Source organism: Thunnus maccoyii, chromosome 4, assembly GCF_910596095.1.
Source record: "Thunnus maccoyii chromosome 4, fThuMac1.1, whole genome shotgun sequence".
Taxonomy (NCBI): Eukaryota; Metazoa; Chordata; class Actinopteri; order Scombriformes; family Scombridae; genus Thunnus; species Thunnus maccoyii.
The window spans coordinates 8,106,296-8,130,568 of record NC_056536.1 but is presented as its reverse complement, the minus strand read 5'-3'; the positions used below and the strand labels follow the sequence as shown (position 1 = coordinate 8,130,568).

The following is a 24,273-nucleotide window of genomic DNA, read 5'->3' as shown; positions in this document are numbered from 1 at the left end:
TTTTTGTATATTTTGAATTTGACTTTTAAAATCTTAGTGTTAAGTTTCTTTATTGGCAGTCCCTTATCTCCTCCTAGCTCCTTAGCTCCCTCCTTCTCATGTATGATTTTGATTCTTTTCCTATTTGCAATTCCTCACAGTTTTAAAATTTGCACTTTAGTGGCAGTTGCACAGTATAGCTTTTTTTTTGTATTTGTTGAACTTCCATTTTAACATTTTAGTTTATTTTGTTAAATTAATAAGTGTATGTGTTGATTTAGTTCTAAAAGTTTTGCATGTTTAAATGTCTTATGTAGATTTTTTGTTTTGCATTTTTTGAAGTTCACTGTTGTCATTTTAGTATCATGTTCTCTTACTGAGAGCTGCTTAACTTTTTCATGTGTTTTTGACTTTTTTCGATTTTGCATTTCCTTACAGATTTTGAAGTCTCTTTCTGTTGATACACTTTTTGTATTTTTGTATGTTAATTGTAGTTTAGTCTGTAGTTTTGTGTGTTGACTGCAAATGCTTAATCTTCTCTAATCATCTCTTGTCTCTTCTCCCTCTGTGTGAGTGGTATCCTTGAGTTTGTGCGTGTGTGCAGTTTGTCCTCTTTCCAGGTCTCCGTGCTGCAGAGGAGGTTTTGCAGTTGAAGCTGTGCCAGTTCCTCCTGAGGTTTCTCCCTTTTTCCCCCCGTTAAAGGGGAGTTTTTTGGGAGTTTTTTCCTCATTTGAATAGATGGTCTAAATTGTTTGTAATCTGAGACAAATATGTGATTTTTAGTCATAATATCGTAAAATTGACTTGAATTGACTTTAAAGTTATAATTAAATCTTGTGGACATACAGTGCTTACTGGTAATAAGTGTAGCGTATTTTATTTTATTTGTGATCAATAAATTTCATCCTAATGTAATTCCTCAGACTGCTTTTTACCTTCTCTTTTCCTTCCTTTCCATATGACAAAATACACATGGTACACACAAAAACATCTTGTTGATGTAACTATTTGATCTTCTTCTTTTTTTTTTTTTAAATTAACTTAAAAATTACAAAAAATCCATTCCACACAGTGAAACACACTAAAATACATCAACTGTATTGACATGTGATAAAGCCAAATTGTTAGGAAATGCAAGAAAATATCATGGACTGTTCAAATGCAAGTTTAAAAATACAACAAAAATGTGTACAGTGCATTGCAAAGCAGTGCAATACATTGGAATCTAAAAAAATCAATTCATTGCAATGTAACTTACTAAAATACAAAAACCAACAACCAAAAATATATTATGTTTTGTAGATATAAAGTGCTTACCGGTAATAAGTGAATGTGTATTTTTCTTTATGTATGATCAAGCCAATAAATTTCACCTCAATGTAATCCTCCAGCAACTGCTATTTTACCTCATCTTCTTTGACAAAACACACCTTTATATCCCATGGTGCACACAAGAAAACAATACTCAATCTCACCCCAATTAAGTGGAGTCTTAAAGCAAGAGATCAGATCCTATCTGGACATTACTTTGTGTGTTTTCAGTTCCTCTTGTAATGCGTTGAATAAGCACTGCACAGTCAGTGTCATGAAACAAGGTGGCTACTACTTCACACACCTATCATGGGAAGGCAAAGATGCTGGGCTGTGAGGGCAAACAATATCTGAAACAAGACTTTGAACCTCATATATGCACACAACATTCAGAGCTTGACTTTATAATACATCTTCTTGGCTGTTTTTCTTAAGAGAATCCAGTTTGTAGATGTTGTGTTAAATATACTAAGGTTGGTCTCATCTTCTGTTGTTTTAATATATTCCTCGAGTAAAGAAAATAATGAAAAAGTTCTTTAATTATCTAATCATTAACACTGTTGATGATATACTGTACACTATACTTACATGAAACCCCTAATGGCTGTAATGTTGAACCTCGTTGCAGCCAAACACATCTTTCAGATAGATATTATACATTTAGGACATATAAATTATTACCAGCTTGGCTTTTTTTTCACCATGCTTTTATTATTGATAAATGTGGGTATTTCTAGCAGCTGGAATTAAGTCTAGTAACTTCTGCATGAGCCTATTTGTGGACTTGAAGGATTGTAGGATTGGGCGGCCCTCACCACTGCGGACTCAGATGGACCTAATTAATGTAAAAGTCTGCGATGAGTATTATCTGCGAGTGCATTCATTTCTGGGCACTTGGATATGGCCCTTCTCTGGCTAATCCGGGAAATCACCAACTGAACTGAAGTAGAAGTGAAGACAGGTTGAAGGAAAGAGGAAACACCAACAAAAGTAACACTTGAGTAGAAACTGAAACTGAGCACACAAAACAGTAAAAGAGTATAGGAGGGTGGAATTTTACTGAAAATGCAAGTACATTTATATGGACACAAATATACTTTGAGATATGGGTAAACTTATCATAATTTACCCAAACTTATGCTACATAAAATTAGAGGGAAATGTTGCTTTTGACATGATGTCATTGTTGAATGAATCACTATGGCTTAACCTGCACAAAATGTCTACACAAGTAGGTGGAAATGGTCCACTGGTTATTTTGGCAATATAGATCTACCAGGTAACATATCTCCTAAATCATTTTCATTTACATTAAAAGATAAAAGTAGTGCATATAATTTAAATAATATAAATAACGTTTTAATTTAAAACAAATCATTTCCCAGACTCTGATTGGTGTTGTTTTTTTAACTGAGTTTGTTAGATGGTCCATGTCCAGGAAACATTCCTTCAAAGATAATGTTTAAATCTACAAACATGGCTGCTGCAAACAGTTTTGGTCATTGCTCTGGATCTGCTCCAGTGCCTCGCTTCCATTTTCTACCCCGTCATCCTCCTGCTCCTCTTCTCTTTGCGTCTGCTCTTCAGTGGTGGTGATAGACATTGCAGCCTGACAACCCTCGTCAGTCCTCCTTCTCTCCTCCTCTCCCTCCTCCTCCTGCTCCCCGTGTGTTTCCACCTGCTCTAGGCTGCCCTTTGAGCAGTCGTCCTCCTCTCCATCGCCTCCGCCAGTCCCTGTCCTTTTCGCTTTTCTCGTGAACCCGCCTCTTCTCCCGTCATCCTCTCCATCCTTACCTTCGGCCACTCCTACGACCCCGTCTCCCTCTGCTTCTCCAGTCCCTCCTTCAGTTCCTGCCCCGTTCCCTGCTGCTGGACATTTGTGGTCTCTATAGTAGCTCTGTCTGGTGAATCCCTTGTTGCAGGTGGAGCATCTGAAGCGGTAGTTATCTGTGTGGGACTGCTGATGCTCGAGCATGTGAGCCCTGCGGCTAAACGCCTTCTGACAAAACAGACACTTGTAGGGTTTGATACCTGGAGGAGAGAGAAGTTGTGTGAGAATCAGTGTAATGTAATGACTTCAAGTGAAGAGTTTCCTCAGACTCAGTTAAAGCTTTATGTAAACATGTGTTGTATGTAACTGCAAACTCAAGTTTGAGTGATACAAACAAAAAACTAAATTCTTGAATTTAAAGCTACTCTGCAGAAACTGCCTCTTACAGCTAAAGATGTTGTTCCTATCACTTCATTTAATCTCTTGACTCTGCAAACATGACCTAAGGATTTGTAATCAACTCTCATTTTGTAGATACACTATATCATTCATGCAACAGCAAAATTCCCAGATCTGGATCACCACTAATATCTACTCTGTTCACTAATTGTCATTGAAATCTGTTCTATTTTTTTGCTGCTAACACACAGGCCTTTGAATAAACAAGAAAGAAGAAAGTTTTATTAATGCTGTTTTTTTAAGCTTATTAGAACATCACAAAACTCAGAACAGCACATTAACCTCATGTTTTTAAACTGTTGTCTGGCCATGCAGCAGCACAAACCAAATTCCATTTATTAGGTAGCTGCAGAAGTTTCAGAGGTGGATATGTCACAATCTCAGCTCATATTACCAAAAATACCTGCATGACTAGATACCTTTTATAGTAAGTTGAGCATTTTTGTGATTTGGGTGAACTGGGCCTAGACATTAAACCATATTGTGCAGGTATACAGTGGTTCATTGGAATGTAAATATGTTTGACACTGAAATTAAGAGTTTGCTAGATTCTCTGTAGCCTGACTTTTTATTACAATTACAGGTTATGCACTGAGGTCACGTTTTTCATGGAATAGCACACATCTCAATATTGAGTGGCAACACAAATGTGCTACAGCTGCTGTGAATGTGCACACCACAAAAATAACTGTGATTAAACGTCTACAGTCATGCTAGCAGCTCTCTGAAGCTCTACTTAAACAGCTGTGATTTGATCTAAATGCTAATGTCAGCAAGCTAACATGCTTAGAATGACAATGCTAACATGCTAATGTTTAATGTTTACAATGTTCACCATCTTTGGCTAGTTTGTTACTATTCTAACATCTGAAACAATTTGAAAACCTATTGGATTATCTGAAAAATGCAATGTCACATAGTGGACGGTGACACTTGATAAAAATATTATTGATATTATTATTGACTCACCAGAATGTGACAGAATGTGGGCCTTGAGTTTGTCAGGTCTGTTGAATTCTTTGGTGCACCCTACATGTGTCCTGATGAAAAAAACCCCAGTTAGTATAAAATTTAATTATCTTATAAGAAATGTAAGAAAATATGAAAGGAAAGAATCAAAGAAATAAGAAATAAAGAATAAAAAAGAGGGCCAGAAAAGCAGAAATGAGGAGAAAAGAGAAAAGCAAAGAAGGAAGGTTAAAGAATGAGTGAATTCAAACTGCCAATCTTGCATTTCTAATTAATCAGGAGTGACTTCAGCTAATAGGACATTCCTATTGGAGAACCTCACCTGAAAGGACACTTGTATTTTTTAAAGGGTTCGTGGATGAGCATGTGTCGCTTCACTTTGTCCTTCCTGTTGAACGTCGCCTCACAGAGGGAGCATTTGTATGGCTTTTCACCTGGAAAATGGAATCAGCATCAAACTCACACCTGTACTTTGATCAACGACCTTTGTAGTTATTAGTTGGGTTAAGTGATATGCCTGAGCAGTGACAGCCAGGAGTGACACCTACTGGAACTAAAACATCATCAACATTGGTCTCAGCTGTGCCGAAGCCCCCGCCTATGAAACTAAACTAATGCACAATTTTTTAGTGGCTTGACTAAAAGTCTCCAAGAAAAAAATGTCAGAGATGAATGCACAGGATGGATGCTTCATGGAAGTCCTTCAGACCTGAGTGAATACGTGTGTGCAGTTTGAGGTAGTGTTCTGTCTTAAAGGCCTTCTTGCAGATCTGACACTTGAACCTCCCTCCAACGCCATGAGTGGGAAGGTGCCGTCTGAAGTACCTCTCACACGGGAACACCTGATGGCCAGAAAGAGAACAAATCAGACACTGCACAAAGTCTTAAAATGTGACATGAAAAACAAAAAACCCTGAACATCACAAACCTGAACTAGTTATTAAACATTTTAAGGTAAGGATATTAAGGAATGGTAGGTTTATGGCAAGTATAACTTCTAGGGTCCAAATATCTCCACAAGAATTGCAGATGACGTTAAATATTCCAGGTGTATACATTGTGTGTTTTGTACCTTTTCACAGTGTGGACAAGGAAAGCTGTGTGAGGCTGTCAGTAGATGCTGTTCCAGGGCCTCCTGGGTAGAATATCTGCTTTGACATTTCACACACCTGAAGGGAAACACAAGATAACAAGTGGTGGTTTTTGTTAGGAATATGAATGCAGTATCAACCAACTGCAGTAACATACAATAAGACCAAAGCACACAGGTTCATGGGTATAAAGAAATCAATGTTGACACCAGAGTTGAACCAGTAAAGCAAGAACATAAAATGAGCAGTGAGTCCATGTCAGCTGACTTAATGATGCCAGTGTTCTTAATTCCCGCTATCATTCACATAGAATCAATACACAAGGATGAGCGGTTGAGCTGACCTGTAGATGGTGGTTTCTTTGCGTGTGTTCTGCTGTGGGCAGAAGCAGTGGGAGTACTGGTGGACTCCCAGTTCGAACAGCGAGGGGAACACCTTGCTGCAGAGGTGGCAGCGGTAAGTCAGCTGCTCCTGGTGCGTCCTAATGTGCTCCAAGAACTGATCCAACTTCTGGAAGGTCTGGGAGCAGGACTTCAACACACACTTGTAAACCTGCAGGAAAGCAAGCAGTGTTATTAATGTTGACATTTAAAAAAAACACAAACAGACTTCATGAGCTTTTTTGTCAGAAAATCAAACCCATGACACAAAGAGAACAAAAACATAGAAAGATAATCTAAACCTGTTAGCTTCTCGTTATAAAAATGATGCTGTTCAGCATCTGATTCTGAAGCTATCAGATGCACAGAAACACACCACACAGGCAGACTTTTCAGATCAATCAGGGCTTTCAACTGCAGTACGACACAGAGAAGAACCAAAAATAAAATCAAAAACAATGGTCACTGTGATGTATTATCTTATTATCAACTCTCTACAAGTAGTTTTCCATATTGTATGGAAGTTATACGCAAACAATGACTGTCTGGACGGTAGGAAAAATGTAAAACATTCAGTAAAATGGTTAGCTGTAATGTGGTAAATGGTACATATAAAACATTTTTATTGACATGACTTTACCATTATTATCGTATCAGTGTCTACTAAAGACAAAAACATGAGAGTACAAGACTTCTTCAGACATGTATGGCTGACATGATCTTCAGTCGTCTTTTAAAGCGCAGCCTTTGTAACCTCTAAGCGACCCTGCCACCGACAGACACACACCCCACATGTACCTTCTGCAGCACTCACCTGCTCCCCTTTGTGCTGGGTCAGGTGGGACTTGAGCTGGAAGTAGGTCTTGAACTTGCTGGCGCAGAACTGGCACTGGTAGGAGCTGTCAATCACAACAATCTGTTTGGTCTGAGCTTGGCACTGTTGGTTCTGGTTAGATTCATGCATCTGGACCTGAGGATGCCTGTTCTGCACATCTTCTCCTCCCCTGCCCTCCGGATCGACCTGGGCCTCAGTCGCACTCTGTTCCAGCTCTCCTGGAGACTCTGCAATGAAGCATTTTATTTACTGTAAGGGCTGGGGCTGTAAATCTGATGCTGGATCAGTAAATGTTACTGATTTTACATCTCTCTTTTGCTCTCCACTGACTCATTAGCAGTTAAATGCTCTATTCTGTTTTCCAGGTAGTTATTGACTTTGTCTGTCTGCCATTTGTTGCTGGACAGGTAGCGTACAACGGGGTTTATCAGAGCTTTTTCACTGATAACAGCGAAAACAGAACAGAAAAGTTGTCGGCTTTAAAACCAAAACAACAAGCGGAAAGATGCTAAAACGCTCTATAGAGCTGTAAGGAACTGCAGAGTTGGTGATCATTTTCTATGAGCAACTTCTTTCACATTCGACGTAGTCATTTGACCCTTTGTTGGCATGAAAATATTGATTAGTGCATCTTTAACACAAATACATGACACTGGTATTGATCTTGTTGTCAGAAAGAAATTAAATAAGCATATTTAACTAAGTCACTATAAGAGCATCTAAACAAGTGCTCAGAGTTGCATTGAGTTAATTTTTTTAGTCACAGTGGTAGAATTCAGTACCTGTTTGAGCTGCCTCTTCTTCTGCATGTGTTTGACTGGTCTGCTGCTGTGGCCCCTCCTCTTGTTCACCTTGCTGCTGCTCCCTGCCCCCTTCATCCTCATTGGCTGACACTGGCACCACCTTTACTGTGATTGGTAATCTTGAGACTGTGCTGGCCACACCCATAGGCCACACCTTTAGGATAAAGACAGCTGATGTTACTGTGTTGTTAGCGTTATGTTGCATTCACAAACTTTATGTTTTAAAAGATATTTCAAAGTGCTTATGATACATTTGACTTAATGGACTCTGTTTTCAGTAACCCAGCGCAACTTACAAGTCAAGTGCACCATGCCGGTACATCAGGTGTACGCCGACACATTTTTGGTAATTATGTGGCAAAAAGGGGAGTCCAGACTTTTGAAAAACAAACATAGATTTATGTCAGAAAGTATCATCACAAACTGTTCAGAACCTTGTGTGTCTGCATGTGTTTCTTCACGTTGGACTTCTGAGCAAACGCTCGGCCACAGACGATGCACTGAAATGGTTTCTCTCCTGTGTGGCTGCAAAAAGCAAACAGTAAGAAATCACGACTGGAAAGGAACAGAGTCTATTTTTGGATGGGTGCAGTCCACCGTGCCGGACAGGGACTCACCTTCTAATGTGCTGCTGAAGATCAAAGTTTTTCGAAAAGATTTTGTCACAGAAATTACACTTCAGCTTTGGACCTTTGCCTTTCAGCTGCTCTGCTGAGGAGATGAAAATTAATCCGACGATCACTGTCATACATTTCGTATCTATGTCATTATGTCATCATATGAAATTTAATTAATCATTACTGGTATAAGAGGATCATTTAGAAAAAATTTAAACTTGCAATGTTTTTCTCCACACACACCTGTGGCTCCGTCGGGGCTCTTTTTGCTACACCTTGGTCGTTTGGGAATGATGACCTTTTCAAAGTCACCCAGCTCCGTCAGGTTGGTGGTGATGCTGCAGGTCTTGGTTTTGGTGCCCTGCTTCCCGGGACTGTAGACAGGAGGGGTGTTGTATGACTGGCTCTCCACACACTGACTGGGCACCTGAGGGAAAACATTATCTAAGTTCAGTATTCCTTTTGCAGCCATTATAGCCAGAAACAACCTTTTTTTCCTCCTGCAACACCAGTAGACCTGGAATTAAATGGTGCATAACATATTAATAACTGAGATGATAACCAAACAGCGAGATTGACTCACTTGTACAGGATGGAAAGGCTGTAGACCCAGGGTGTGGATCTCTGCACTACCACCCCCCGCCATATGTGGCAGTGTGCTGTACACCTGGACCACCGAGTTGCTGTGGCTTGCTGGGACTTGTGACGAGAGCGGTTGTTGGGTGGGCTGTCCAGCTGGCAAGGGGTGGGCTGGTGTCTGGCCGGAGGGCAGGGGGTGTGACGACTGCTGTTGCTGCTGCTGCTGCTGCTGCTGCTGCTGCTGCTGTTGGTGATGATGATGATGGTGGTGGTGGTGGTGATGGTGCTGAAGGTAAGATACCCCAGCTGTGTGCATGCTGAGGTTACTCTGAGATACAAAAAAAAAAAATGAAGGAGACAGATTAACGCAGCGCCATACTGTACGTTTATTGTATGCTCGGAATTACTCAAACTGTTGTTAATCATCTCACACTCCAGATTTTATTGCATCTAAATAGAAAATGTGACATAGTACCAGACAAGACTGCGGTGCTTTATAGGGTCAAGGCATACGAAAGTGACAAAAGGTAAAATATCCACTCTGTACTACCTGTATAGGTGTCTGCATGGTGGCCATCGGCTGGTCAATGGAAGTGAAGGCTGAGATAGCCGACATGAGAATGTCATCGCTGACCAGCACGTTGCCTTGGACCAGAGTGTGTGTCAGAGGGGAAGGAGGGACTGTGATGTAAGTGGAGACCTGGTGTATAAGTGGAGAATACACAAACATTATGTGTTCATTATTCAAACCCATCTAGATAAACTTCCAGGTACATTTGTAAGCTGTAAGTTTACAGATAAAATAACAAAATATGACCCAATCTAAAACAAACTGTTCCTGACGTAGCTGATTCACCATGAATTCACCAAACAATTTATCAGTTATCCACATTAAAAAAAAACAGTCTTTCTGTTCTCACCTGTCTGTTGGCAGGAGTCTGTGGTCCAGAGCTGATAGAGGGGACAGGTGTGTAGGCATTGGTAGAAGCCAGGGACACCGTGGACAGGGAGGGGGCGCTAGACTGGCACTGTTCCCTCTTGTGTGTCATGAAGGCTGGCAGAGAATTGAACTGTTTCTTACACTTCCCACACAGGAACACGTCCTCGTCGTCTGTAGTGAAGGACAAACACGGATGTTTGAGGCAAATGCAGCATAAAACAATGGACCTATACTACTGTATACTGCAGAGACATGAAACAAGTCATATAAAACACTGCTTTCTAATGCACATAAAAGTCAGTTTTGTATACATTACTGTGTTCGCATATTGTATTGTATTTCCAATTCATAAAACATAGCAGAAATCAGTCTTTTACTGTAATTCTATTCTTTTATGTAAGGGGTTTATTTTTACTATTTCAAAAGTCCCTACTACATCTGCCTCGCAAGCAGTTGGCCAACATGGCAACTGCCCCCTGTTACTCCTTTAGTCTGGTCTTGAGGCCTCATGGGTACAAGCCCTGCCACCAGGCACTCGCCCTCTAAGCCTCTCTCACAATCCTGAAGGGGGTCTTGGTCTCCGTAGAGGTCTCTCACTCACCTGGGACTAATTTGCCTTGTGAGATGCTAACACAAACATACAGTAACAGCAGCTAAAGCTAAAAGTAAATGCTGCTAATGAACAAGCACTGAGATGGAGATATTTTAGTGTAAGCGCAAACTAATAAAAATCATAACTACCTTGTAACTAGCTGTATAAATCAATAAATGCAAGTATAAGTTAATAAAACATTAACTCCTGGGGAAAAAAGCAGAGGTTCAATTTCACAAAACAAATTACATGTGTTCAGTGAGTGTGAGTATTGTTTAGGCAGACATTTACTCAAAAGATTATGAGACAGCTTTTGTCTAGATATGGGTGGTTTCCTGTACAACCTGAGCTACACAATTCCCCTGAAGAAAACCCTAATATGGTGGAGGCTGTGAAATTTGATAATACTAATTTCCTGTTACCTGAATAACATTTCCTGTCTTGCAACCTCAGCTATTCATACGAAGCACGTTCTATCTTCTTAACATCATCTTTGTGCATCAGCTGGTATTGTGTTAGAGATTCTCTACAAGCCAGTTTTAAACTTCAGGCTGGTTACCTGTGTACTTACCCATGGACTGGATAGTGGGAGTCCCAGACACGTTCTGGTTGTTTGGGTCGGGAACTCCACCTTGGCCATCCAGCAGAGACTGGACCGCCAACACTGTCTGGTTGTCCATGCCTGAAGAGGAGGAAGAAGATGAGGATGAAGAAACAGTGTTATATGTAATATTCTACCAAGCTCCACTGTATGTAATAGTCAGAGGTTGTATGTATCATTAAAATCTGAAAATATTGATTTAGGTGATATTTAGTGAGCAGCTGATCAGGTGATTACACAGCTGCTCACTAGAAAGATGTTTAACTGGGACATTTTACATGGATATTAGCGAGGTAATCCTTATGTTGTAAGATTACACTGTAAACTGTTCCTGATGTACAAAGAAAGATGGTCTGTTGATGTTTGGTACAAACTTGAAGTAATGAAGATGAAGTCCATTTCATGGTTTATTGCTCATTATATTATAATTTAAGGGCTACACTCTCCACTAAAATGCCCTTAATGTCTGATGAGTCTTTCTGGATGAATGATTTAAAAAAAAACAAAAAAACTTGAGCTGTCTCTCAAGAAGGGAAACTTTTGTGTAGCTGATTTTATTTGTAGAGCAGGTACAGAAGTTTTATTCTTTGTAATGTAAACATTTTTGTTCTTGTCTATGTTTGACAAATTTTTCACCATTGCAACTGCATTTTGTTGTCTTATTAGTCCACGTGGGCTTGGGACTTGTATGTGTGTTACACAATAACTAACAAACTTTAGGTTTTACGTCTGTTAAGGGGTCTAGATAATAAGCTGAGAAGAAACAACAGAGATTGTGTCTTTTAAAAAGACACTACAGGGAGGATGCTTACACTAACAGTGACTGACAGGGGTTCTGAATGACTGTCTGCTAAACCTTCAGACATGAAATGACATATTGGTCAAGACCAGCAGCTTTATTAATCTCTATATAAGAGTGTAGACAAATGTAATGACCACTACTACTGCTAATAAATACCTAAGGAGATTAAAATACACAAACCATAAGGTATCTGTAAATTCACTATACACAGACACACTGTTAGTCCTTATAGATATACTGTATTATATGAATATTACAGTGTGCTTTTATCAGATGGGCCTGCTGCTTCAGTATAAAATACAGTCTGAATTGCAAGAAAAGGCCCACATCGTTTCACTGCCAGACTGAAACAGGATAAGAACATCTTGCAATCTCAAACTGCTCATAAGGTCTGAACAAAAATAAATCTGTTCGTTTGTTTACAACCATGGACTCTCTCCCTGGCAAAGGATGTTTTGATTGCTATAACAAAAATAGACGCCTTAAAATGGGTTTGTTAAGGCTTTTCTGTATATTCAAATGGGCCTGGTATATTAACGTTGTTTAAAATGCAAATTCACGTTTTGTTCTAGTCGTAGTTACGTGGTTATTAACAAATTATTCCTACCTTCAAGCACTTCAAATATTGCCTGCGCCATCTTGCAGTTCTCCTGCTGCGCACGATAGGCGCTCGATTAGCAGAGGCTGCCTGCTGAGGTACGCTCCCTTCCACGCAGGAGAAGACGTCGTAAACATTAAAACCAACGAGTTGGAGGCAAACATTTGCCTTATTAATCGTCACAACAGACCGACGAGGGAGTTGAAATTATGTCTCAGTTGGAAGAATGGCGTGTTATTTTGTCTGAGGCCACCAAATTATGACGGCTGCGGTTTTTCGGCGCTCCAAATAACATTTTCACGCGTGACACAAATAAACACAGAACGTGACACTCTTGAGTTTGTGTTGAGAGCAAATACAGGTCGTATTGAGCATTATCAAGTGTAAGAAACCGTATCTTCATTTCAAGTAAGGTAACAAGATAACATGACGCTGATTTATTTGTTTTCCTCGTTGAACTTAAATGCACCTCCAGATCGACAAATCTGCGCTCGGTAAAAATGACTGACAGCCGCGTAGACCAATCAGAGACTGTTATTCCCGCCCAGCGGAAGGTGCGGCTTTTCAACCAATGGTAACCGTCGGACTGACGCACGTGCCGGTTTCGCGGCAAAAAAGATTTCGCGCGAAAACCGTCCGAGCCTTGTTTAGATGTAGATCAGCTGGGACAATAACAACAATAACAGTCGATAACTGGGTCGGGACGGCGCTTTTATAAACGGACTACACCCGCCGTGAGCAACCAAAGGACCAGCGGCGGCTGTTTTAAAGGATGCGCGCATATTTCACCGCTTTATTTCCTAATATTTCCAGTTTTGTCGGAGTGCTTCCTGCGTGCCCCAACAAAACGAGGGGGTTGAAGAACTGCGGCTAATAGCTAGCATGCTAATCTGCCCTATATTTTCATATTTGAAGATAACTCAAAGTATTCCGCTGAATTGTCGCTTTCATGCATGTGCTCTCAAAGATGCCTCTGAGTTCTGGTGATGCCGTTTGCTTTGTAGATAATTTATTGCGTTAGCTTACTCCTGGAAAGCTGCTATAAACTTTTTAATAGCCATTTAATTAAGCCCCGTCCTGAGTGTAAGGAGGAATAATAGTGTTTTATATGTGTACGCAGGTAGTTTGGCCGCTGTGCCGGATTGTTTGTTAACTTATTTCAGCTTTTGTTGTCGTGACATGCTAGCTCGTTAGCAGGGTTGGTAGTTGTGTTCAGGGCAGTGCGGCCAGGCCTCGCAGGACACATGAAAACAAAAGATTAGCTTGCTCCGTTGCTAGCTCGCTTCAACCTTCAGTCTTTATTATTGCCTCCGCCGATTTGCAACTCTTTCTGTGCCACATTATAAGCGACTAAACCTCAAGGCTCAGAGTTGGTATGCATTTAGCAATATTATTTTATTTGCCACATTTCCTGTCTGGCAGAACATCCTGTCTTGCTGTTTCATCATTTGTCTAAAATAGTTTTAGCACGTCGCTTGCAATAGAGTGTCACTTATGTTAATAATGTCAATCATAATGTGTTTGTAGTAGCTTGTTTATTAACAGTGAAATATAAAATAGAGAAAGAGGAACTTTGTAAAGAAATGTCCAAGCTGCCTAAGAACACCTGCAAGCAAACTTTCAGGAGGTTTCACCATTGTTCCTTAAATTCAATCAGGTGTTGAGACTCAGTCGAGCTACAGCATCTTGTTTTGTGAGCCCTCAACACCTCCAGAGTCCAGTCAAGGGATACTGTGTGAAACACTGCCATGTCAGAGACTTTGATAACAGGGCAGACATCGGAGGATCTGTTGGCTGACTTTGAGACTTTGCTGAACTCTGGGAGTATCAACCTGGGCGAGGACCACCAGATAGTGATCATCACCAGCCCCAGCAATGAGGGACTCCACCCGGCAGCCGCACCCACCAGCACGGGGGAAATCCTGCTGTTTGCCACGCCGCAGGGGCCCGCTGATGTGGGGATCCAAGACAAGAGACGGCCTGCCCTGGGAAGACCTCCGGTGAGAGGAAGGGGGAGGTGTGGGAAGAAGGGGAAGAGACAGAGGTGAAAGAAAGTGGCGGAGCGAGTAAGGAAGTGGTTAGCTGAGTACATGTCTTTATAGTCATATTAGTTAGTTATGTTGAAATGTGTCCATTGATGTGCTTCTGCCTGTGTAACCGAGCTGTAGAAGTTCATCCACCTGTTGCTTTAAGACATTTTGTTTTGCCTTTTTTCCAGCAGGTGGTTTCTTTTTCTATCCTCTAATACATGATGAGTACTTCATTATAATAACATGTAGCATATCATTAGGATAGTTTTTTTTTGTCTGTGTCTTTTTTTCAACCACTTATATGTTTTTCTTTTTATTTCTTCAGGTAAAGAGGAAGCTGGACCTTGATAGTGACCATCAGTATGTTAGCACCACTCGACCATCCATAGGCCAAGCACCACCTTCCACACCTGCCCCTCCCCGAGGTACACACACAGGCACAGCTTATTGTGCTTTTTTTTTTTTTTCATTGTTACCTGGAATTCACAGCAGAAGCAACAAAAGAAACCTCAGCATCCGTGGTGCGTGAGTGTTGCATCAACCAGTCCACACATACGTCCTTTCATCAGCACAGACAACAGCCTGACAAACTGTTTTTGTCTTCACCAGGCTGAATAGCGTCAGATATAACAACTACAACTTTTGGTCTGTCTGTGAAATGACAAAAATAGTTTTCAATCATACAGAGAGAGAGTGAACATTACTCTTTATTGATTCATTCAGCTTTTCCCTCCACTCAAGCTTTATATCGTCATAGTGAAACTGAAAGGACATAAGAGAATTGGGTGTTTTATATACAGCAGATAGTGGAGCTGAACTTTATTATGAACACGGAACTGAAAAGGCTTAAAAAGTGACACTGAAACATTTCATCCCGTTTCCCGAAATCTCTGTAGAGATCATAGTGGAACTGAAAAATTGCTACGAGTGATGTGAATTTCATTCGAAGCAGGCAAACTGTTAAAGATACGTATTTGAATCTCAGTTATTCTACAGACCTGCTACAATAAAGCATTGTTTACATGACGTGTCATATCATATCATGTAATTATTAGTAACTTCAGAACATCTGGATTTCATGTCATCACCTTTGCTTTTAGATATGATTTGTGTAAAATCATGAATTTTGTATTAGTTGCTGATTTACCAAACCAATGTTTGTACTGAAAGTGTGTTTTTATTATATTCCTGTGCCAAAATCTTTCCTGAAAGGAGTAAAACTGAAACTGGAAAAGATGTAAAAAATGCCATGTCTGCCATGGCTGACATTACAGAGTCCAACTGACACATAAATGAAGGGACTTCGGTGTCCAGTTCATCAAAAAAAGTTAAGAATTTCTTCTATAATATTTGAAAATTCTCTAATTTATAAAATTTGCGCAGATTGAAAGTCAAATATGCTCTATAATACTACTGTGTAAAAATGCTTAAATTTCCAGTATATTCTCTTCCCTTCCACTGGTACTGAGACACAGCTGGAGAGAGCAGAGCACTATCCCAGTATCACAGTGAACCAGTAAACAAGCTTCTCTTTCAGCAGTCTCACAGGTGTATCTGATCAGCTGCTGGAGCATCCAGCCTGTAGTGATATCTCCACTTTAAGAGGCTGACATAAATAATACGTTTAGTCAAGATTACAAGCAGTGAGTGAACATCAGGTCTTTAGGTTTGTTATAGACAGTATAGCATATAGAAATAACATTACAGCTCCATCCCAAACAAAACGGAATAAGTCATGAACAAATGAGCATCAAGCTGGTGTAATTTAACAGAATGTTAGCACAGGACTATACGTAGGGAGGGATCACTTAAGAGTCTAAATGGAGTTAAAGTTAAGTATTAATTAAAGATTCACTGTTTTGGGATGTGAGTATGGAGTTTAATACAAGAATGGAATATTCAGACAATATAAAAACTGGCATTTAAAAAAAAAAGATGTATAACTTGGACTGTTATCTAAGCTTTTTCATTAAATTGTGAATTACTGTATAATAATCCTTTAACCCATTTCATCCACTGAACTCTCCCCAAAAAACTATAATACAAAACAGGAGAAGAGGGGAAAAAATCAATCTTCTCTGGATATTGAGAAATGAGAAACTGCTCATTCCTCACTGGTGACTGGAGTTTAGATTTCACTCTTAAGCTTTGATTTGACACTTCCTCTAAGGCCAACAGCAGAATATCACTGGGTAAAAACCAGGTGAACCTGTAGTGCCTCCATTAGGGGGGGTGGGATCCTGTTTTTCACTCCTGCCTCAGTTTGTGCTTTAGGCTGTTGTTTAAAAAGAAAGAAATGATACATTTTTAAAGCTGTATGTCAACCTTTTCCTTTTCCTTCCAGTTCCTCGAACCACGACGGAGAAGTCACGGTATGACACCTCCTTGAACCTGACCACAAAGCGCTTTCTGAACCTGTTGTCCCAGTCAGCTGATGGCGTGGTGGACCTGAACTGGGCCTCGCAGGTCCTGGATGTCCAGAAAAGACGCATTTATGACATTACCAACGTTCTGGAGGGAATCCAGCTCATCTCCAAGAAGTCCAAGAACAACATCCAATGGCTGTGAGTATAAAGCAGCTTAAAGTGTATTATTATAATACTAATACTACAGCAGTAAAACAGAGTATAAATAAAGTGTAAATATGACATCTACCTGATGTATAAAACAAACAACTGCAACACTAAAACATCATAAGCACAAGTAAAGTGAATGAGAAATGTGAAAAAATTGAATTACAGGCAGTAACGGAGCCAGGGTGTGTCTTATTACAGCAGTAAAATTATAAACGTGGCTGGTATGTGTGTTTGGAGTCATAAACCATTCTGACCTTCATTTATCTCCGCTATCTACTCATGCAGTGGTAACCGTATTGACGGGGCATTGGTTGCCCGCCACAAGGAGTTGCAGAGGGAGGTGTGTGACCTCACAGAGGCTGAGGAGCAGCTGGACGAGCTCATTTCCAAATGCAACCTCCAGCTCAGACTGCTCACAGAGGACCCACAGAACAAGAAATATCCTTTTGACCTAACTGTGGCTCCGAGACCTTAAAGTTGTTACGAACCTTTTAGTAGATCTGACGAGTGTTGGCATGTGCAAAGACAAAGTACAAGACTCACCGAAGGTTTTCTCAGATAAAGACGACAGCGTAGGCATATAACTGAAACGATCAATACACAATGCTGTGCTCTTCAGCAGACTTGTGATTCTAATGAGCCTTCACAATACATGTAAATTCAATGCAAATCTGGATATTTTGCCCACATAATGTTTTATTTACATAGTATAACACTCATTCCCTAAAATACTGGTATGTATATACAGTAAGATATCTTAAAAGGTGCATAAAGACTGTACACCTGAGTCGGAGAATGATTACTTTCACTGCAGCAGCGGTCTAAAGGTTAGACGAGCAGTCTTGTGACCTCAAGGTCTCCAGTTCAAGTCGCAGATGGTCATGACAAAACTTGACCGCCCCTCATTACCATCACCAAGGTGCCCTTGAGAAAATACTTAACTCCCAACTGCTCCCCAACACTCATGCTCAGCGAATATGCTGTGAATAAATAAATGTAAAATATAATTTCCTCCCGAGCATCTAAAACTGACAATACTTTGTTGCACGCTTGTCAGTCTTAGGATGAAACCTCTTGCAGCTGGTTTTCCTTAATCGTTGTTTGTGTCACGCTGGGCTATGTGCGCTGCCAAGACTTGAGGAAGTCCTTTGATTCCCCGGACCAGCTGGTCATGGTGATCAGAGCTCCACCAGAGACCCAGATGCAAGTTTCGGAACCCAGCGAGGTACAAGCCTTAAAAATATGAATTAAGTTTGTTTTAGTTGATCGTTTTCAAACTTGCTGCTTTAGTTGAGCTTTCACGCGACAGTTGACATTTGTTTGGTCTCTCAGGGTTACCAGGTGTCACTGAAGAGCACGCGGGGTCCCATCGATGTCTTCCTCTGCCCAGAAGACAGCTCCGGCGTCTGCAGCCCCGTGACGGGAAGTAGTCCCTCGAAACCCCAAGCTGACCCTTCCTTGGCCCCGCCTCCCACACAACCCACAGACCAATCACAAGCCAGAACCTCCACAACCGCACCAGAAGTGGGTTTATCATCACCAGCGTCCACGTCGTCCACAGTGACAGCAGCCTCCCAGCAGGACCCTTCATCCCTGGTGTTAGGTGGCGACACAGGTGAGGGTTCAGATTCGTCAGTAAATTTGTTTAAATAATCTTAAGTAGTTTCCTTCCTCATGGATACAGTGAAAAAGGTATCAAGCACTTTATACAAATATCTTCAGTGGATCCTGCTGAAAACACTGAAACACTGAAAACATGAGAGAGTTAACTGGAATCGTTTGATCGGCCTCTGCAGTAATACGAACAGTGCATGTGATGTCACAAAACTATCTACCAATAAGAATGAAAACAAGTTAGGCAAGTTACACCTACAGAGTCCTGAGAAGAGGTCTAATCAGACACCACAAGTGAAAACACCTGTGTGGGTGGACCATGGGTGTTTAGGGGCTTTCATATATTTCATATATTATATATATCATAACCATAAGAAAAAAAGAGTCTCAACCCTAAAAATAATTTTAAAACCACAAAATTAAGTATAAAACTATTCTTCAGTTCTAACGGACATGATTTGAATCTGTGTTGAAATCGCCTGATATCACATTAACATAATCTGACATTTTAATTAACTTTCAAAAACATCAGGTTGAATATTAATGAACACTGCATACTTTTGAACTCCTGGCACAGTCAGCATATCACCACTCCTATAAAAATAAAATGTTAAAGATGGAATAAAAGTAAATGTTTGTGACTTTTCAGTTTCGTTTAGTATATGTGATGGTTCCACAAATAATAAATAATATCTACATGCACGAAGTCAGGTTTTCATAAAATAAGGAGTGTTACGGCCTTGTAAAGACCAAATATTATTCATAAAGGAATAACACACAGACATATAGTACAAGAAGCCTCTGTGTAACAAAACTGCACAAACTGTCCAGTCCTCAATTCTGCCACGAGCCTCGTTATCAGCAGTGATGCACTGACCAGATACGAGCCTCTTTTTCCACCGCTGAGTTTTCTCAGTCGGTCTTCTGCCTCCCCGGAAATGTCCCTGAAATGAGCTCAGTTCTTAGACATTTCTGCCGACTCACTCCTGCTCTCCTCAGATTGTTGAGTTTAGTTGGCAGCCATATTTCCTTCGTCACAGCTTGTTTTTATTAAAAACATCAAACCAAGAGGGTTTAATGTTTTTGCTTCGTAGCAGCTTGTCATAAGCACAGATGTATGCACATAAATCACAGAAATGCTGCTGCTGCTAGTCCTCTTTGGCTTGTGGACCTCAAATATGAACATTTGTCACTCGTTACCTCTCATACCCATCGTCTGCTTATCACGCTCCCTTTACATTTTCCTTGTAATTGAGGTTATAATCAGTAGCGCAGATTATTTCTCTAAAGTACGTGCTACTGAAGTAAGAGGTCTTTTTCACCGCAGACATTTTGACTTGTCATAGCAGGAAAAAGACGTTACTAATATCATTATATGCTCAGTACAGACAGTGACACAGCTAAATGAAACACAGCCATCGTTAACGTTATAATTTACATCTGTGCTTCTCCTGCTACGACATGTTAAAATGTTTGTTAAAAATGCCCATAAGAAAATAATCCATTACATGTGTGACATGTACTGTCAAAAACACAAAATAGAGGGTTTTTTTTTTAAAACTGTGATTAATCACAGTTAATTGCAAACACCCGTGGGTTAAGTGCTTAATAATATATAATTAATTGACAACCTTTTATCACATTTTACAAGCTTAATGATCAGTTGTTTGATTATTAGTTCATTAATCAAAAGTATTGTAAATGTCACTCTGATGCTTTCAGTCGTGCCGTATTTTTCACATTTTACTTCCTGTGACAGAATCTCTCCTGGGAGGCGACCCGTTCTCCAGCCTCGGAGACATGCCCGACTTTGACTTCTCACCCCTCTCCTCCTCGGACTTCCTGAACGGAGAGGGCCTCCCTCTCCCATTGGACGGTTTCATTAACCTGTCCCCCCCTCACAGTCACGACTACCACTTTGGTCTGGAGGACCACGAAGGCATCAGTGAACTGTTTGATTGTGACTTTGGTGACCTATCGCAAGTTTTGGGTGAGAGTTAGATGAAAAAGAGGAGGAGGAGGAGGAGCATGTGGGCGAATCCCTCTAGATTTAGGACTTTTCCTGTGTTCTTTGGGCTTCTAAAGGAAGACATCAACATTTTATGGACAAAGCTTTGTCATAAACCCACATTTTATTTGTAGGGTGTGGGGAAAATGTTTGGTGTAGTAATTGCCTGTGATCCTGAAAATACCACCCCAGCTGAAGATCTTAGAAAGACCCCCAAATTGTACAGCACTTCTCTTTGGCCATTTAAACATTTTAGACCAAGAACTTAGCTTTAGTATAGCTATTTAAATTATTTATATGAATGTTATTTTGATATTTTGTACCAAGTGAGTGAGTGGGCTTTTGTTGATAATGTTTTATCCGAGTGGATTGTGCAGGTGGTGTTTGTGTGTGGAGTGTGGACTCATAGGACTGGTTTCCTGAACACTGATTAGCTTGTATGCTATAACTCTTAAAGCTGGTGTCAACAGGCTCAGTCTGAAGTGAATTCTCCACGAGGGGGAAATGTCCACAGCCTGCAGCTTTAGGTTGAAGCTGCTTCAATGAAAACAGCTTTAAGAGTAGTGCAGATTCAGGACTGGGCTTTCCAAAAGCATCTTGGAACTTTGGTGCAGTTTCACACTATTTTAAAATATTTTTCACGACAACAGAAGTAACTCAAAGAACAAAACAGAAGTAAAAGGCTTCCATGTCACAAATAATGTGTGTCCCAAACACTGGAATCCTGAAAGACTGGATCTCTTTAACTGACAGTGACAGTACGTGTTGCACAGACTCCCACTTGGGATTCACAATGGTCAACTTTTAATCACCCTCCACACCTACTGACCAGCAGATGGTCAGCTGTAGTTGCTGAAAAATGAATTGCTGTCAGTTTCATTTTTGATGGGGTGAACACAAACTAAGAACTAAGATGCTTTTGGTGAGCGTTACGCTCATCATTCTTCAAGTAATTGGTAACCTAAAGGATTACCATGATGTTTCCAAAATCTGTTTTTTCTTCAAAAGACACGTCATTTAGGCATCTGGAGTAAACTCTGGTTTCACCAAACCCTGCTCAAAAGCCATTTTAGAGAGGTAGAAATTCCATAGTGTGATGACAGATGTGGTTTTGAAGGAAAAATAAGAGAATCAAATCTCACAGGACAAGATGTGTTTTGTTGGTGTGCAGGAAACCAGCTGATAATAGACTGCTGCAGTTATGCTAGCGGGTAAAAACTAATACTGAATAAGTTGTTCTCTATTAGTTAGCTAGGCGTTTAGCCATAGTCTCAGGTGTTCGGAGCAGAGCAAAGTCTTAAATGTTTTTGATGCAAATATGTATGAGAGTAGATGCATTTCATGGGTGTTGTGTAGGTTGATGGTCGATTTTTACAGGTTTAAAAAAAAAAAAAAAAAAGCTTCAAGACAGTGGTATTTTATTTTCTTTCAACTTTTTCAGCCAGCGGTTCAAACAAGATAAGTCCACTAGATGCCTGTAGACCAATGCTCACGAAACTAGCCGACTGTTATTGTCATGTGGGGAAGCTCCCGGCAGGTCCTGAGCCCTGACACATGGTTCAAGATGTTATCGATCCTTACAAACCATACAGTCTTCATGGCACGGTTTCTAATAGCATTGAGTGGTGTTTGTGTGTTGTCGCGGGTGAATTAAAGCACAGCTGCATCTTTGCTTTTACCAGTATAATCAATGTAGAGCAGTGGTGACTTTATGAAGGGTTAAGTGGAAGCAACAGGTTCTTGAAAGGTTTTTCATAACAGGGGCATCCTGTTATTGTTCAGTATATGCACTTAAAATCTGCTCAGAAAGTTAATGTTCATGCCTTAAATCAATGACCTCTACCAGGCAAAGGGAGATACCTGGGATATCTTATCTCAGCCCAAAAGGATCAATTCCTTCTTGTTTTTCTACAATTGTCGGATCACGCTTCATCTTCATATACTACTACATGCTTTGGTTGTTTTTTTTCTTTTAATATTATCAGTTGAAATAAGCAGCAATAACAAAGATGTTTTCTCATCATGTACTCAGAGTATGACATGATGAAAAAACTGTCCTGCTCCGTGTTGTGTATTGTTGAATAGTTTGAAATGTCTGCATCAAATCTCTTTTTCTTGTTCTAAGTTATGTAAGCTAACATGTTTTGCATTCCTGAAGTATTGGGTTTTAATGTGTGCATGTGTGTGGGAAATACAATTTGTTTTGTTGAATTTCATATTTATTTAATAGGGTTTTAATAGAAAAATGGTACAAAAATGTTTCATCCATTTTCTGGCAGGAAGGGATTTTATACCTTTTACTGGGTAGATCCAAGCGAATCGTGTGTTGATAAATGTGTCTTGTAATGGTGAGAAGAAGTATTTTGTTTGTAAATTAGCTTTTCTCATTATTAGTCCATTTAATTTTGCCTTGTCCCCCCCCCTCTTTCCTAGAGAATATATTTTACTGTCTTATGTGTAATTGTGCATGTGCAACCTCTGCATTGGCTAATGATGCCAAAAGATATTTTTCGAGACAAAAATATGCATAACTACAGTCTATTTGTATTTGTAATTTTGAGTGAACTGACTAAAGTGTAACTTCTTGTTTTATCTCCATATTGCAGGCAGCATTGCTAATGTAAGGTTGCACATGTATCACTGTGTAGCCTTTGGGTGCCTCTGACTGTCATGTAAAAAAAACACCTTGTAACTACAGTCATCTTTTTTTTTTTCTTACAGTAAAAGTGTAAATAATCTTCAGGGTAAAGGTGATGACCTTTTGGTCTGTAAAAACCTTACAATCCAGACTCCTGAAGAGTATCAACTGACAGCGCTGTTACGAGGCACTAAAATGTTTCTTTTATAACCCGTGTAATGCTCAGAATGTATCAGATCATATATTTTTTTTGTCTGTCTTGGTCTTTGACTTCCAGTGGCAGTTCAACAGATCGACATGTTGTCAACCTTTTTGTGAAAATTTGTGTCACATGTTTGGATTTTCTGCAGGACAAATGCAGTGCCTTGTTAAGGTAAAATGTTAATTCTTGATTAATATTCAAATCAGGATTTCTTTGTGTGTGGTCGTGGTGGAAGAATGCAATGTTTTCAAGTGTTGTGTGTGGTTTTTCTGGGGTTTTGTTTGAAGAAGTTCAAGATAACATTTGCACCAGGGTTGGAATCAAATTACCTTAATTTAAAGATACTACTGTATAAAAATGTATACTTTTATTTATCCTGTTTGGGGAATTGTATGAATTAAAGCATGTGTGGCATGCTGGATTTTCTTAAATAATGGGTCAGGACAGTATTGAATAAATTAGATTTGATCCAAGCTATAAAACACTATAAATATCTATAAAAAGTTCATTTTTATACAAAAGTGTCTTTCTGTGTGTTGAAGTCCACCATTGGACACAAAAAGGGTCCACAAGCCCGATCTGCTGACAGATGCTATGAAACTGCTGTGGTTTAACAGAGTGAAAGTGAATTGACTCCAACCCTGATTCTGTTCAAAGTGCTTTTAAGGGGAACAGTGGCTTTTCCAGCAACTTAACAATCAATCACATAATCTTTAAATGCTTTTTTTTTTTTTTTTTTTTTTTTTTTTTTTACAAATTTTATTTTTGTCGCTACATACTGGGTAAAAAAAAAAAAGAGGTTTGTACTTGTTAAGAATGGGTCTCAGTTTGCCCCTTTGTATCAAATTTTCTTTGACAAAAATAAAAAGTTAAGTATA

General features: G+C 39.8%; 2 protein-coding genes across 3 annotated transcripts; one reads left to right on the top strand and one right to left on the bottom strand.

The window, feature by feature from the left end:
* Positions 1 to 2,329: 2,329 nt before the first annotated feature.
* znf341 (zinc finger protein 341) lies at positions 2,330 to 12,789 on the bottom strand. Of its 2 annotated transcripts, none has more exons than XM_042408938.1 (16): positions 12,337 to 12,789; positions 10,898 to 11,008; positions 9,715 to 9,905; positions 9,345 to 9,494; positions 8,799 to 9,122; positions 8,459 to 8,642; positions 8,216 to 8,309; positions 8,033 to 8,123; positions 7,578 to 7,752; positions 6,775 to 7,022; positions 5,924 to 6,132; positions 5,562 to 5,658; positions 5,199 to 5,331; positions 4,812 to 4,923; positions 4,490 to 4,560; positions 2,330 to 3,321 (listed from the first exon to the last, which is right to left on the bottom strand). In XM_042408938.1, exons 1-16 carry the CDS (start codon positions 12,365 to 12,367, stop codon positions 2,759 to 2,761), a joined length of 2,784 nt encoding a protein of 927 aa, XP_042264872.1. In that variant the 5' UTR covers positions 12,368 to 12,789; the 3' UTR covers positions 2,330 to 2,758. The 2 variants fall into 2 exon arrangements, with proteins under 2 accessions (XP_042264872.1, XP_042264873.1); XM_042408939.1 differs by having other exon boundaries at positions 8,216 to 8,306; positions 12,337 to 12,787.
* Positions 12,790 to 12,957: 168 nt separating this feature from the next.
* Positions 12,958 to 24,273, top strand: e2f1 (E2F transcription factor 1). Its single transcript, XM_042408940.1, has 8 exons — positions 12,958 to 13,700; positions 13,985 to 14,327; positions 14,683 to 14,782; positions 16,702 to 16,921; positions 17,219 to 17,371; positions 18,044 to 18,158; positions 18,266 to 18,548; positions 20,307 to 24,273. The coding sequence occupies exons 2-8, from the start codon at positions 14,076 to 14,078 to the stop codon at positions 20,546 to 20,548; spliced, it is 1,365 nt and encodes a 454-aa protein (XP_042264874.1). The 5' UTR covers positions 12,958 to 13,700; positions 13,985 to 14,075; the 3' UTR covers positions 20,549 to 24,273.

Excerpts from the sequence above, each read along its gene's own strand:
- znf341 (XM_042408938.1), bottom strand. The coding sequence starts at position 12,367 with ATGGCGCAGGCAATATTTGAAGTGCTTGAAG. Across the intron at positions 9,906-10,897 it reads TCCCACTATCCAGTCCATGG|ACGACGAGGACGTGTTCCTG; the intron begins GTAAGTACACAG and ends CCTTCACTACAG. Across the intron at positions 8,124-8,215 it reads CTTCAGCAGCACATTAGAAG|CCACACAGGAGAGAAACCAT; the intron begins GTGAGTCCCTGT and ends TGCTTTTTGCAG.
- e2f1 (XM_042408940.1), top strand. The coding sequence starts at position 14,076 with ATGTCAGAGACTTTGATAACAGGGCAGACATCGGAGGATCTGTTGGCT. Across the intron at positions 16,922-17,218 it reads AAGAACAACATCCAATGGCT|TGGTAACCGTATTGACGGGG; the intron begins GTGAGTATAAAG and ends CTACTCATGCAG. Across the intron at positions 17,372-18,043 it reads GAGGACCCACAGAACAAGAA|GCTGGGCTATGTGCGCTGCC; the intron begins ATATCCTTTTGA and ends TGTTTGTGTCAC.